This window comes from Thermobia domestica, chromosome 13, assembly GCF_964235325.1.
Source record: "Thermobia domestica chromosome 13, izTheDome1.hap1.1, whole genome shotgun sequence".
Lineage (NCBI taxonomy): Eukaryota > Metazoa > Arthropoda > Insecta > Zygentoma > Lepismatidae > Thermobia > Thermobia domestica.
The window spans coordinates 217,267,821-217,283,334 of NC_137466.1; the positions used below are offsets into that span (position 1 = coordinate 217,267,821).

General features: G+C 35.4%; 2 protein-coding genes across 2 annotated transcripts in view; both read left to right on the forward strand.

Annotated features, from left to right (window-relative positions):
• Positions 1–747, forward strand: part of LOC145667740 (sodium-coupled monocarboxylate transporter 2-like) — an 86,912-nt gene extending 86,165 nt beyond the window's left edge. Inside the window, exon 15 of the mRNA XM_081735183.1 lies at positions 611–747. Coding sequence (XP_081591309.1) covers positions 611–615 — 5 coding nt within the window. The 3' untranslated portion in view covers positions 616–747. The remainder of the gene's footprint in view (positions 1–610) is intronic.
• A 7,527-nt stretch (positions 748–8,274) lies between these two features.
• LOC145669024 (sodium-coupled monocarboxylate transporter 1-like) overlaps positions 8,275–15,514 on the forward strand; it is a 159,507-nt gene continuing 152,267 nt past the window's right edge. Inside the window, exon 1 of the mRNA XM_081737367.1 lies at positions 8,275–8,408. The gene's annotated coding sequence lies outside the window, so the exon portion shown is untranslated. The remainder of the gene's footprint in view (positions 8,409–15,514) is intronic.

Here is a 15,514-nt window from a genome sequence, read left to right on the forward strand (position 1 = left end):
TATATATATATATATATATATATATGCAATCTGTAAAACATTTAACAGTTGCAGGTTGCATAAACATATAAATGAAATATATGACATATTCTAATAGATAACTCAATGGCTTGGGGAAAACAGCTAGTAATAGGAATGGCCAGCTTGGTTACTCGTGGCTCGCTGAGCGCAGTAGATGGTTGGTGGTGTATAGCTACCCTTTTACTATACCTCCAGTGACGAGCAGGTCCAAGCGGGGACGTTATACCTTCTGGACTTCAGACAAGGAACACCGAACGTGTGCGGCATTACATTACTTTCGCTTCAATGCAGTCCTGTTATTTGAAAGCTATTGAAAAGGAAGTAAAAGGAACTGGCAACATTGACCAATATATATATATATACGGTGGTGACTTTTAACTCCTTACATTATTTAATTTTTTTCGGTGTTGTTTTTATAATTAATATACATTTGAAATTTGCACAATTTTTGTACTATTCTTACCAAAATTTCGCACCTGTTTTTATCATAACATTTGAGCCTAAAATTTCTGACTACAAATAACAATAGTATTTATAGAAATTTATAATAGATTGTTTATGTTTATATCCTTTTGTTTTCTATTTTCAGATTAAACAGATTTGGACGACGTTGGAAAGTTTTTAATACGCTTCATCGTTTTATGTAAGATAAATTGTAATTAAAAACTAAATTATATGTCTATGTTTGTAACGTTTTGCTGTAGTAATTAGCTGTGCTCCGTAATGTTGCCATTTGTTTTGTGTTATTTGACATTTTTATACAAAAATAAATGTCTCTCTTTTTTTATCATGGACGTTTCTTTAACGTAAATCTTCCTGAAAATATCGTTTACAATTCTTATCTTTGAGATATGATTTCGTTGTAATACAATAGGGAAATAGGAGATGTATATTTCATCTTGATATTAACCTTTAAACTACGGAGGTAAATTCTTTAACCTTTAAACTACGGTGGTAATTTACCTGTAACCTTTAAACTACATTTAAAGCGTTTTCGTAAGGATTTACAAAGAAGTCCATTTCTTCACTCCTATTTATCGAAGACACATGAAACAAAACGTGTTAGAAAAGTTATTGTAGTACCATTTCGAAATTGAAATATCCGTAGTTAAGACAAAAAAACGGGGTACTTTGAAATAAAAATATCCCGTAGTTTATAGGTTAATGGCATTTTAGTGGAAAGTTAAGATTTTTCACGTACTTCACGCAACGTCTACTCAAACTGAATATGTCGAGTGGCTACGCAAAGGGAGTTACCGGGTTGGAAAATTCTTTTTCTACATTGTATTTTGGAAAATAACTATATGAATATTAAAATATTAATATTCTAATAATAATACATATATTAAAATATGAATAAATAACGCTCGTGTTCTGAAATAATATGAATTTGGGTGCTTGAACCCCCTTCTATATACGCCACTGGTCATCAACAGTTGAATATGTTCTTATCCCGTTTTAAGTAGATTAGACTATGAGATTCATTCCGTATGGGTTTCAATCAACGAAACACAAAATTTCCGTTTTAATTTCCAATAGTTGACATAGCTGTTACATTACTTTCTGCTTTATTTGCATTGCGTTGCGATGCGTTGCGTTGCGTTGCGTTGCGATCTTCATACTTTGCGAAGACCATTATAGAATTAAGCTCTAAATCGGACTAGTGTAGATAACCGATACGGGCAGGGGCGCACCCACGTTGTGGATTCACCAAGTCCTGACCCCACCCAAAGAAGAGAGAGAAAACTTGGTAAGTTCACATATATTTGTACTTGTTTACCAGCGAAATGGTTCACATAGCCTCAAACTTTTGATCTTGCACTTCATTTGTACTTTTTCCTTCCTTATGAAAACAATCTACTTCTATCATTTTTACCGAGAATATACATTCCAGCACTTAAAAACTATGTATTATTTTTTTCTGATGTATTTGGTCTAGGAATTAATTCGTGCGGTTGGTACGCACACATTGAAGCTGTAGTACAAACACAAAATACATAAATACCTTAAGAAAAATATTGTCCATCGCTAGCCACCACTTTCGCCCATCTGTCAGGCAATGTACGGATTCCGTGGCGAAAGAAGTCCTCATCCTTGGAAGCGATCCATTCAGAGACCCATGTTTCGATATCTTCTGAAGAAGTAAACCGCTGTCCAATCAAATCGTTGTTCATGCAATCGAACAAGTAGTAGTCCGAAGGAGCAACGTCTGGTGAATACGGCGGGTGGGGTAAAACTTCCCATCCGACATTTTCTAAATAGGTTTTGACCGGTTTTGCGACATGTGGGCGAGCGTTATCATGTTGAACAATAAGTTTATCATGTCTGTTCTCCCATTCTGGTCGTGTTCTGGCCAGAGCTTGCTTCAAACGCATTAATTGTCGTCGATAACGTTCTCCATTCATAGTTTCACCCGGTTGCAGCAGCTCATAGTACACCACACCTTTCATATCCCACCATATGCACAGCATAACCTTTGCACAGTGAATATCTCGTTTTGGTTGTGATGGACCTGGTTCACCTGGTTTCACCCAGGCCTTTTTTCGTTTAGGGTTCTCGTAATGGATCCACTTCTCATCATCCGTAATAATTCGATGCAGAAACCCCTTTCTGCTCTGTCGTTGAAGCAGCAATTCGCAAATGGTTTTTCATCTTTCAACGTCTCTGTCTTTCAATTCATGTGGAACCCAATGTGACATCTTTTGAATCATTCCCATGGCTTTCAAGCGTTTGGAGACTGTTGTTTGATCAACGCCTAATGCTGCTGCAAGTTGTTCCTTCGTTTGACACGAATCCTGCTCGAGCAATGCTGTCAATTCTTCGTCTTGAAATTTTTTTGGCTGTCCAGCTCGCTCTTGGTCTGCCAAGCCGAAATCACCACTTCTATACCGTGCAAACCACTTCTGACACGTTCGCTCAGCTAGAGCATGGTCACCATACACTTCCACCAAAATACGATGACTTTCAGTCGCACTTTTCTGTATGTTAAAGTAATGCAGCAGGACACCCCGCAAAAACACTTTATCAGGCACAAATTGCACCATGTTCACTTAACTACAAACTGGTGTTGTTGACGCTTTAATCCACTGCCCTATACTACGAACGATACGCGATGACAGGGATTTGCAGCACATGTGTGGATACACGGAACTGTGGGACGCTCCGTTCGTTGCGCCATCTCTTGTCCACCCGCACGAATTAATTCCTAGACCAAATAGAATAACAGTATTTCAATACTACATACACATAGTGCCTTGTAGTATGAACCCCCCAAACTTTGGACTCCTCTCAACGACAAAAATCTGGGTATGTGCCTGGATAAAGGTATGTTAAGTTATGGTTATTATGCATTTAGAAAAATGAAATAACATCCTACATTAGTGTACTACGTACCCCTATAGGGTATAAATGAAAGTGAGTAATAATAAAGGAGTAGATGGAATGAGAATGTGGAAGGAACCAGGAGGACGCCGAGGAAAGCCATGCACACGTTGTTGTCCATCACAAACTTACATGGCCTAGAATCGAACCAGAGATCTCTTGCACAAGAGGTGAAAGTTTTACGACTCTACCTTTTTTTTAACTTCCTTCATCTTATTTTCTCTTTTTGATTAATACTAGTGTAGCTGAGAGACCAGAAATAAGGTTTTCTTGTCTCGTCTCCTAAATTTTGCAGAATCTCGATTCTCGAGTATTTTTTCTCGTCTTTTCTGGATTCTCGAAAAGTTTTCTTCACCTTGTCCTGTTTTGTAAATTTATGGACAAAATTTATACTTTTTTCTTTTTTTTTTAATTTTACCTAGAAGTTATTTAATTTTTTTCTGTCTGAAATGTTATGTCCGAAAGCATTTGACTCCAGACCACAGATAAGATAGAAATTTCTCAAATTCGAGGTCTAAGAGACGGATATTGGGATAAACCTATTCTCGGTCTAGGAGGTTGAAATTTTCTAAGATAGAACTTTGAATAAATCTAGTCCGAGGCGTACATAGCTTTATTAGAAAGTTTCCCATTATTATTAGAAATTTCTTTCGAAACGTTCAGCATATGTGAATAGTATATTTCATACAAGAAGATAATTGGCTAATCGACAATAGGAAAAGCTTAAGTTTTATTGCTGAAACATTCAGTTTGAGAGATACAATTTTGATTCACAATTTCTACTATACGAAGAAAATCTTTTGATTTCAGGTATAAAAGAACGATTTTACCACATAACGTTGACAAACGTTGCGCCTTTAAAAAATATATGTATCTCGAAATAACGAAATTTGATTAAAATTTTACGTAATGATTTCTATAGATGTGAGTGAATACACTATTTCCGGATCCGTAAAAACGACTTGATTCGGTCTTGACGTACTGAAAAGTTATTTAGGAAAAATTTAGAGACCAGTTGTGAAAATAATTTCAGAGAAGTAGCTTAAGTGGTAGAGCGTTGGCTTCGCATTCGGGAGGTCATGGGTTCGAATTCCGCTGCCGACCATCCTGACTGAGGTTTTCCAGGGTTTCCTTCAGTCCTACCAGGCAAATGCCGAAATGGTACCTAGTAAACAGGCCCTGGCCGATACCTTCCCAAATCCTTTCCATTGTTATTGTTGTTGTTGGACATCCAGTGTAAAATAACCTCTGAGCTGTATCTGGTGATTGTTAAAAAATAAATAAATAAATAAATAAGTAAATAGAAATCAAACTTGCATTTACAATTATTTGAAAACAGAAAAAAATTGTGTATATCTATAGCTTTCAAATATATCCCTAAACCTTATTCTTCTGATGCAAACAACGGTATTCTATTATTTAATATTAAGACAGTATTTTTATGATATAAGACTTGGATGAACCAATGTTATTTATGAGTTTATGTAATTTACCGTCTCATCTTAAAAATGAGACGAGAAGTGACATGTGTCTCGTCTCGCCCAGGGGCGTCATTTCAGACTTCGCTTGAGGGGGACAAAAGCGCCACCAGCATAAGACTTTTACGTTTTGTACTAGTATATTAGTGGACAATCTATTAAAGTATATTATTCTTCAAAATCTTGGGGGAGGCAATTGCCCCCTCCTGCCCCCCTAAACGAGGCCTCTGATCTCACCTCGAATTTAACTCCCATAATTCTCGCCTCTACTCTTGTCTCGTTTTCAAGACAAATTTCTTGTCTCATAGAGAACACTAAATACTACCACATATGGAACCATAAGCGTCAGCCTAATATACTTGAATGAAATAGTGAACCTCAAACTACGTATACTCCCCGAACAAGAGGGCCGCGGTGGCTCAGAGGTAGAGCGTTCGCCTCTGGTGCTTGGAGTCCCAGGTTCGATCCCAGCCCCCCGCCAAGTGAACTTTGTGGTCAACAAACACCGTGTGCGTGGGTTTTCTCGGGGTTCTCCCGGTTCCTCCCACTTTCTTCATTCCACAATTTCATTCATTATTCATCATCACCGTCTCCTTTAACCTAACCGACATAACCGTAGGGACGTAAAACTCAAAGATTTCAATTTCAATTTTTCTCCGAACAGGAAAGAAGTTGAAAGTTGGACAAACTTTTTTTGGAAAATAGAGGCCTAAAAATTAGTGGAAATAAAAACTGAAATCTCGGGGTTAACAGTGAAGGAAATGGAGAAATAAGGTTACAAGAACAAGGATTGAATGATGTTAAAATTTTTAAATATTTAGTCAAATCTGTTCCCAAGAATGGTGGTGGTTTGGATGCGGAAATAACACAGAGAATCCAAGAGGGATGGCGAAATTGGAGGAAAATAACTGGTTTTCTGTGTGACAGCAGAATCACGGTGAAAAATGAAGTAAGTACAGTGGTTAGAGCAGCAATGATATACAGAGCAGAGATGTGGACAATAAGGAAAGCATATGAAGAAAAGATTGAATGTTACCTAAATGAGAATGCTACGCTGGATGTGTAGGATAACAAGGAGAAACAAAGTCAAAGTGAAGAATGAGAGAGTAAGGAGAGACAGAGAGAGAATATCCAAGAAGAAAAGATTGCAACGGTATTGCCATCTAATGAGAAGAACAAAAGACTATATGGTCAGAAGAGTGATATTAATAAAAGTAGGTGGGAGGAGAGGTAGAGGAAGACCAAGATTGAAATGGATGGACATGGTTAGAAATGGCTTCAGAGAGAAACGTCTAACAGAGGAAGAATTTTAGTATAGGGCTTTATAGAGAAGACTCATTAGAAAAGGTTAAGAGAAAGAACAGCAAGACAGCACATAAATAAGCAATATCTTCTAGGAGGATAAATACTTCCAATTATTATTGGGAATGTTCGACTAACTCTTTTAGTGCCACAAAAATAAACTTTTCTCGAAAACAGTGCATCGTAATTTAATATCGAACATATTGTTTTGTTCATCAATATCACCTATTGACTGATACACGTGTCAACATCAAACTCTAACGTTTAAGACTTAATCACAATTCTAAGCTGTATCTCATTATGTACTAACATCTTGCTACTGTCATAAATGAAGCAGACAAGATAGCAACCCTCGGCACAAGTTTCAACTTCATAGATCGCGTAGTTCCCTTACAGCATCAATTCTTAGGTTTTCAAACAAATTCGATTTTTTTTTTCGATAACCACGTATGAGGATTTTCACTCGCTCACATAATTTTGTTCAGCGCAATGAGTTCTATGGATTGCGATATGTCTCGTCTTTGCAAGAAATGCGTTCAATGTTCTCCCACCGCGAATCCAACCCGGGATTACATACACCAATTGCGCTCGTACTAGCCTCTAGACCAGCGGGAAGGACCGAACCATGTATTATATCTACTGTCTTGTTTGTTTTAGATGATTAGAACGGCTGTGGTTCAGTGGTAAAGTATTCACTTGTGGTGTGAGACGTCTCTGCATTAATTCATAGGTAATTTGCCGCCCCGTACAATGTCATCATTTGCCGTCACCTTTTTCCAGGAAGAACGAATATTAAATGCCACAATTTTCGGCTACCCCATCATGAACAACGAAGGAGAGGGAAAGACCACTCGTACTCAGAAAGGCCTAAATACTACAAATACAAGCTTGTTGTGTCTGATTTTTTTTTTAAAACAATAATCTATTATGTAAATGAAAGATAAAGCAAGCACACCTGTAGATTAAAGATCGTAATCCTTTTATAGAATTCAAGATCGAGCTTCAATCTCAATACATAGTTTTCAATTCCAGCACAACTAGCTCTTTTTATCTTTATTTCTTGATTTTCCTTTTACATCTGTTACAAAATTCGAAAAATAAAATGTTTCAATGATAAGGAACTACTTTGTGATAACTAACTAGATGGAACAGGTTAGGTTAGGTTAATGAATTGACTTTCTGTATTTGACAACAATCAAGCAATTCATGCTGGGATTTGTTGGACCATTTGCTTTAGCACTGCCTATGTGAGCTTAAACTAATGCGACCTAAACATAATTTATGAATGTAGTATTCAAATAGGTCAGCTTAGTAAATTTAACTACCGTCATCGTGAAGTCTCTTACGAACAAGAAATATTTATTTTAAATAATATAGTTATGACAAATTTTGACGCCCACCAAAACTTACCGCCCCGTGAAATGCACGTGTTACGCAGATCGTAGAGCCAGCCCTGATTCTCAGCCCGGGCATAGTGGACTTTGTGGTGGGCAAACACCGTATGCTTGGGTTTTCTTGGGGTTCTGTTGTTTCTTCCTAGTTTCTTCATTCATGTTCACCATTTCATTCTTTTTCATCAATATCGACCATTTCCTTTAGTATACGAAGCATAACAGTGGAACATAAAATGAAAGATTTCATTTTTCTTTGTAGTACACAATACAGATCTGTCATTCAGTAATGGAGGATGGTCACGCAAAATATTGACTGTGGTGAAACTCAAGGGTAATTAACAAAATGCACGTAGAAATTAGAATTTTAGAATTTTAATCAGAATGTGAGACACTGTTAGAACTAGTTTTAAAAATAACGTTTTAAATACCTGACTTCAACTGGTCGATAAACCTGAAGCAGTTTTTTCCCGATTTTTTTTCTGTCTGGTAATAAATTACTGGCATTCGTTAAGTAAAAGAGTCTTGAACGTCTCTGTGCATCTCCTTACCCCCACTTCCCGCAGCAGCCTCCTCGAGAGGTGACACGAGAGACAGAGAGAGTTAGAGGTCAACAAGACATCTTCGAAATACCTTGTGACGTAGCGAACGACGTCATTGCTCGGTGTTACGTATGCTTGAGTGAAAACATTTCGCTACGAAGAAAACCTTCTCGCACATGGGTATCACCATTTTAGAACGGAAAAAACAGCTGATCAACTCCATCTATCAGTGTGCAAATTTTTAAAAACTTGAAAAACAATCAAGTTTTATACGATTAAAGTGTACAAGTTCGGTAAGTACATTTTAATTTTTATATATATTTACTTGTTACTTTACTTTTTCACCTTGTTTTCTTTTTAAAAATACATATTTTTTTTCGTTCTGCGATTTAATGAAAAGGAAGAGAATTTGGCGTACAGTCTGCTTCTGTCGAAGCAGGAAGCGCTATATACGGAGGAACAGAAATAGATCTCTCAGTTCAGTCACGTAAGGCGTGTACAAATGCAGCCACTAAAATATATGTCAGTAGTGCAACGCAGGAGAAGCCATTTTGTACCCCGTGGAAAAACAAACTGCACGCGCTCTTTCGTTACAAGGAAAAGAATGTGTTGGAATTAACCTTGGCACTACCAACGGGGGAAGCTTTGTGCCCCCCACCCTCCAAAGCTTTTTTTTTTTGTAATTATTCTTCTAATTCTTTCTTTAAAATTGTAAGAAAATATATTATTGCTCAACATGTTTGGCTAAAGCATATACTTTACGGTGGTGCAAAGTGAGCGTATGTATGTCTTATAAATTTGCTATTTTAAGTTGATGGACACAAAGTTACCCCCACCCCCGTTCGTAGGAGATGTGACATTAGAAGTGTCACTCCTAGATGGCAGCATAATAAATATCCAATATGCTTATTCCGTGTAGCGTTCACTCCAGTCACTGTTGATTTTTGTGACAGAAATTTGTTTCTTTCGCGAGATATATTTAATCTTAACAGGTGGGTACAAAATGACCCCCACTGATAGTCCGCGTTACGAAAAGTACCTAGGTAGTGCGATGGTTAAGTAACTTTTCCCCTATATAAAACCCAAGGGCGCCGATTTCTCTGTAAATTTGGGGGGGGGGAATTCAGATACAGAAGGCATATATGAGAATTTTAAGACAAATTATGCATTCAAATTTTGTCAAATATTGTATATTCATAAATACAATGCGGGGACCCACATGAGCTTTGGGGGACCCGGGCCTCCCCGGCCCTCCTGGAATCGGCGCCCTTGTATAAAACTTTTTGAAGCTAATTTTGAAGTAAAATAAGTGTGTTTTACCGGTGAATATTCATCGGAAATATTTAGATTTATTTATCATTTGAAAATTTTTGCAACATTGTTATTGTTTAACAGAGAAAACATCCAAAGATGACTTCTACCAATCGATAGCTCTCATTCACCTGAACAAAACGATATCGATGGGTATAAATTCTCATGTGCAGTTTTCGAGAAAATACAAAAAGCCAAGTTTTTTTAAAAAAGAAACAAAAATGTATAAAGCTACGAAATTATTAAGATGAAACTATTACTGAAGCATACCGTAATGAAGCTTTTCATTGTACGGTCATACTAACAAAACAACAGAGCTTAGTACGGTTAATGATACATATGACAAATATATGATCAACGAACTTAAAAAGTTCGTTACTGAAGTCTCTATGTCTGTGCGTCTACTGTCGGTCTGTTATTTGTGAATTTCTTTTTCAATTTGAGCCTCCATCCGATAGAGCATCAAAAACTGAGAAAATGATGGAATTTTTCGCGTCACTCTTACCGTTCTCGAGATATAGGCCAAAGAAGTTCCGATTTCCGGCGATTTAAGGAGCCATATCTCGGGAACCGTAAGTCAAAGAGAGATTATATTGGTGTTGATCAATATGCAAGAAGATAGTGAATAATTTGGTACCAAATAGTGACCAGTGGCCACTGTCCAACTGGCCAGCAGTTAATATCAAAACTAAAATAATTACCATCCTCTTAGTTATTTGTTAACACAAATATAATCTCTCTACGACTTACCGTTCCCAAGATATTGACCAAAAAATAGTAGTTTCGATTTCGGGAGATTTAAGGATCCATATCTCGGGAACCGTAAGTCATAGAGAGATCATATTGGTGTTGATCAATGCCTAAGAAGATGGTGAACATTTTGGTACCAAAAAGTAACCAGTAGCCACTGGCCAGCTGGCCACAGTTCACCAGATATTGGTTTTAAAAAATTCGAATTTCAGGAGATCTTATGAACCCTAAGTCAAAGAGAGACGATACTTTGCGAATTTTTGCGAGAAATGAAAGAAGGTACGCATAAAAAGATTTACATTCACATGTTGGAATAATCACAATTACTCTTCCCGCTCCATGTCTGCACTCTTCTTAAGTTCCTTCTGACAGTGCTCTTGGAGCATTCTCAACTGATTAAGTCTTGGATTTTAGTTGTTCTTTGAATATAATAGCCTATCATGTAAAGACGAAATGAGACATTTATATAGGTTGCCAGACGTCCTGATTTTGAAGGGTCGTCCCGGCATTCCGCTCGGTTTTGTATTTAGTCCCAATCAGACGGAGAAATTTAGTTTCTAGTCGCAAAGCGCTTTTTCCAAAGAGAAGTTTAGTTGAAAAGTCAACAGTGAGAAGACTAATGCTCTGCTAAATGAACTTTGATTTGAATTCTTTAATAAATAAATAACAGCGAATGCTTTTAGAGAAAGGTTCATTCAAGTGAAAAGTATAAACCTCAATAATATGTAGTAGTTCTTCTTTTCCTCCTCATTTTGCAGATGTTAAACTAGTTAGTTCTTAAATTTTGTCTTTCTATGTATATATTTCAGCAGAAACAATTCTTTTATAAAATAACAGACAAATTCTGACCAAAGCATATATTAACTAATAAAACAATTCTTGAGTAAAACTTAACTGCTTGAGAAATTAGAACACCAAATATGACTACTGAACAGCAAATTTTGAGACTAAAATACCTCATACTGATTTCTGCATGATTATTATTATTATTATTATTATTATTATTATTATTATTATTATTATTATTAATAATAATAATAATAATAATAATAATAATAATAATAACAATAATAATAATAATAATAATAATAATAATAATAATAATAATTTGGGTTACAAACCAAAATACCTGCTTTGTACATACTAATATTTATGCAGTGTACTTTCTTAAATTCGAAGTGGTGTGTAAGAAAACATCTTATATTAATATTTTTGAAAATGTGCATTATGAATTTTCAATGTGCATGTGTCTTGTTAAGTTGAGAATTTCTCACGGGAATTTTTGAGAAAATAATGGCATTAAGAATGTTCCGGTTCGGAGCTTCAGAAATCTGGCAAGTCTAGTATTTCAATACATAGATACGTCGAGTCGAATAAAAAAAAACCTAAAGAGTATGCCGATCGTTGATAAATAATAGGTTATGAAAATTTCTCTTTTCATGAAAAGTTGTTTCACTTGCTTATAGTCCTTATATCATTGTACCCTAAACTTTATTTGTGATATATACGTCAGATGAAAAATAATTTCATAAAGTGAAAAATCTAATAAATTCTTCCTTTCTGGAGAATACATATGTTAGCAAAATTCAATGCACGTTTTTCCTTGGAGTTCACCTTCAATCAGAGAAAAACATAGTGTATGGATGTTTTATCAGTTTCATACGTGTAGTACAATGTTTCCCTCAGAGCTCTACTGTTTTTCTACATTTATATAATTTCATTTTTATATAAATAAGTAGAGCTAATTCAGGGACGGCTTTAGGATTTTAATTTTGGGTAGGCTCGCTTCCTCGCTTATGGATACATATACACATTTCATTGATTAATGACAATAGGGAATTACTTTTAGAGTAGTAGTTGATGCTATTTGTTAAATAATTATCAACGATTTTGTATAAATAGTGGAAAGTATATTTATTCTTTATTGTATCTTTTAGCGTTCATGTATTTTCCAAACTTTGGGGTAGGCCTGTGCCTACCCAGCCTACCCACTAAAGCTGCCACTGGCTACACTAAAAGTACAAATAGCTGACCAAAGCAACATTTATTTTAAAAATAATAAATGTGTGACAGTTTCGCCAACTGAACATATTCGCTTCATTAGACATTGTCCAATATGTTCAGTTAGTTGGCAAAACAATTACACATTTATTATTTTTAAAATAAATGTTGCTTTGATCAGCTATTTGTATTTTTAGTGTAAGTTACTTAAGATAGCAAAACTAGTACGTACTAGTTAACCCTTTCACTACCACTGGGACATATGTGTCCCGCGATATATTCTGAGAACCAGTAGTAATTTATCGCAATCCCTTTTTTCAATTTAGAGGCAAACAAAAATATCGTTCAATGAAAATCTTCGAAGTGAATGAATACTTAACATCCGAAAATAAGAGCACCATATTCTTCATTGCGATAGAGTACTTTGCAGGTACTATACTGCTCAGTTTTAGGAAGAAAATTCTTGCAAGATAGGCACTGTATAATATCTTCTTTTAGAAGTTAGAGGAGGTTAATTTTCCTTATTACACCGCACCATTTGTTCATCATTTCATCTTTAATATTGGGCCATTACCAACACAGAAAATATGGGCCAATGTTACCCCAAAAATTGAGCCAATGTTACCTCACGCAATTCAACGCTTAATAGTTTGTGCGTAACTGAACAAACATTTAAAGCGTTAGCTTAACAATATTCGCTAATGAACATGTTTTTATATTCTACTTACTTATGCATTCAGGATATGCCACTTCAATGCAATGAACAAAAGTTGTGAAACTTGAAATGTGAAATATGATAAATGTTTGCTAAACAATTGCTAGCATTTTGCTTCACACGTTCTGGAAACAAATCCCTAGCGCCAATATCCACGTGTTCTCAATGTTGTAATACTTCGATCCACAACTTTTCTTAGTGATAGGAACCATAATAACCATGTAGAAATAAATCAAATCTTTCTCTTCCTTTGGGCCAAAATTGCCTTTAAAGGGCCAAAGTATACCCAGTTTACGGTACTGTACTGTATATTTGATAACTTTTTAGTTTGAAAAGACGTTCTTGGCAATACAGGTAGCCCAAAAGTAGATATACACCTCTGCATTGATCAAGTATTAACATTCTAGCTTATAGATTTATTTGCTTCGGCTGTTCCGAGCTTAAGATAGAAGTAAAAAAAAAAAAAAAAAAACCTAATGCTAATGACACTAGTGAAAAGTGCCCAAGCTTGGGTAAATTTCTACTCGCACTTTTTATACTAATTTGAAGATGCTGAATGCAATGAAACTATTTTAAAACATTCGTCCCTGAAGTCACAAGAAAAATTATATCAAAATTGGGATTATATTCTAAATTTGAGGTCACTTTTCTAAACACTCCATAAAGATCTATATTTTAAAATAGTTCCATTAAATGCAGTGCAATGAAAGGACCCATCCAGTTTGCCATAAGGACCAGACTGTCACGTGATCAGGTCAATTACTTGCTAAATCGTGTCTTTAGATTCCAAATTCAAACGTAAGATAATTGAAACACGTGACCTCCGCGTGGGGCACCCTGGGTAATTCGAAGAAGATGCATACACTTTATCATTATTATTGATTTCACTTAAACAACTTGACTTTTGACAATGTTTTATCCATATTTACCTTATGTGCTACACATCGTTTCTAAGCTCTTCATTATGTCTTTGTAATAAGCTTTCAATTAGCCATATTCTAATTATAGTTTTTGAGATATGTAGACGATTTCATTTTTTCATCGATTTTCTATTGATTTAATGTTAATTTTTCGTGGTTTTCTTAATTATATTCCATCCATTGTAGGACAGTTTGGTTTTGGAATATAGAATCTACATAGCCTCTTCTACATTTCAGCTGAATTTCAGTTCTCTCTGCGCAGAAAGCACAACACTTGCGGTATCTACATTTGCGGTACTGCGACATTTGCGGTACTTCGAGTATCGACATTTGTGGCACTAGGACATTTGCGGTATTATTCGAAATAACTTCTTATTCTCCACGTTAAGAGAGGCTATTTTATGGTGTTTAGTTAGAAGATAAGCACACAGTATCAACTGCTACACAAAGACAAAATTTAATTACATTGGTATAACCAGCAAGTTGTTCTAGAGAAGAATAATATGTCTTTTTCAGGGGATTTGGGGCTTTTTTGCATACTGAAAGCAAACTAAAAATCTTTCAGAATATAAAACCATTGTTAGCTCACCATACATACAAACGTTTCTAAAACACTAAAAATATGTAAATTCAAATATGAGGATCAATTATACAGAAAAGTTAAAAAAAAAAAACATTTAGTAGAATACATGATGGACACATGTGAAACATGTAACAAATACTTGTTTGTGGTTGGCCAAAACTGAAAAAATGTAAACAAATCCTTATCTGTGATTGGTCAAACGCCTGTCCATGATATTTAAAGGAAACTTGTAGAAATATTTATATTTTTCTTTTCTTTTATAGGTTTCATTAATAGCTTTCCAATAACTATTTGCCAGTGTTTACTCAAAGTTGAAACATAATATTCTTCTTTCTTCGTTTTCAACATATTGAGATCAGGGCCGGATTTACGCGGGGGGGGGGATGCACCGGAGCACGTGCACTTCCCCCTCCGTTCTGAATATACACTATCTAAAGTGAGAAACTGGCAGTGGAAATAGCAATACTTTCCTAAAATTTCATGTCATGTTTCGATTTCGGGCTGAAAAGAAAGCGGTTTTGCTAAACACAATAGCTTAAGTCAGTTCCTCATACACATCACAGATGCCTAAAGGTATTTGATTCAAATTAAATTTGATTCAAATGTACTAATAATTATTGGTGCACCCCCCCTCAGAAAATCCTGGATCCGGTCCTGATTGAGATATTTCTAATTACGAGATTTACGTTTTTTTTTAGAAAAAACATTGCCTCTCGGTTTTTTCCTAAATTTCGTTTTTTTTCAAATAGTCATTTGTAATGCATCTTACGTCTATTTAAGTATGAAATATTTTTATGTAGGTGTATTTACCGTAAAATGCAACATAAATTATACGCTAGATACTGATACGCTACAAATATTTTACAATTTACATGAATACCATACCTATTAACAATTCGGGTTTCAGCAGTTTTCATCAATATCAACTAAGAAATAAAAGTAGAAATGAAATTTTGTTTTTTCCTGAAAGCAGTCCTTTAATAAGTACAAAAATAATGTCACGAACAGTATCCAATAACTTGTCTAAAGGTAAAAACTAATACTAATTTGCCTAATAGTATTTTTCTAAATGTCATATATAAATAATTTGTCGGCTAGATATATATGATATGCAGAGCC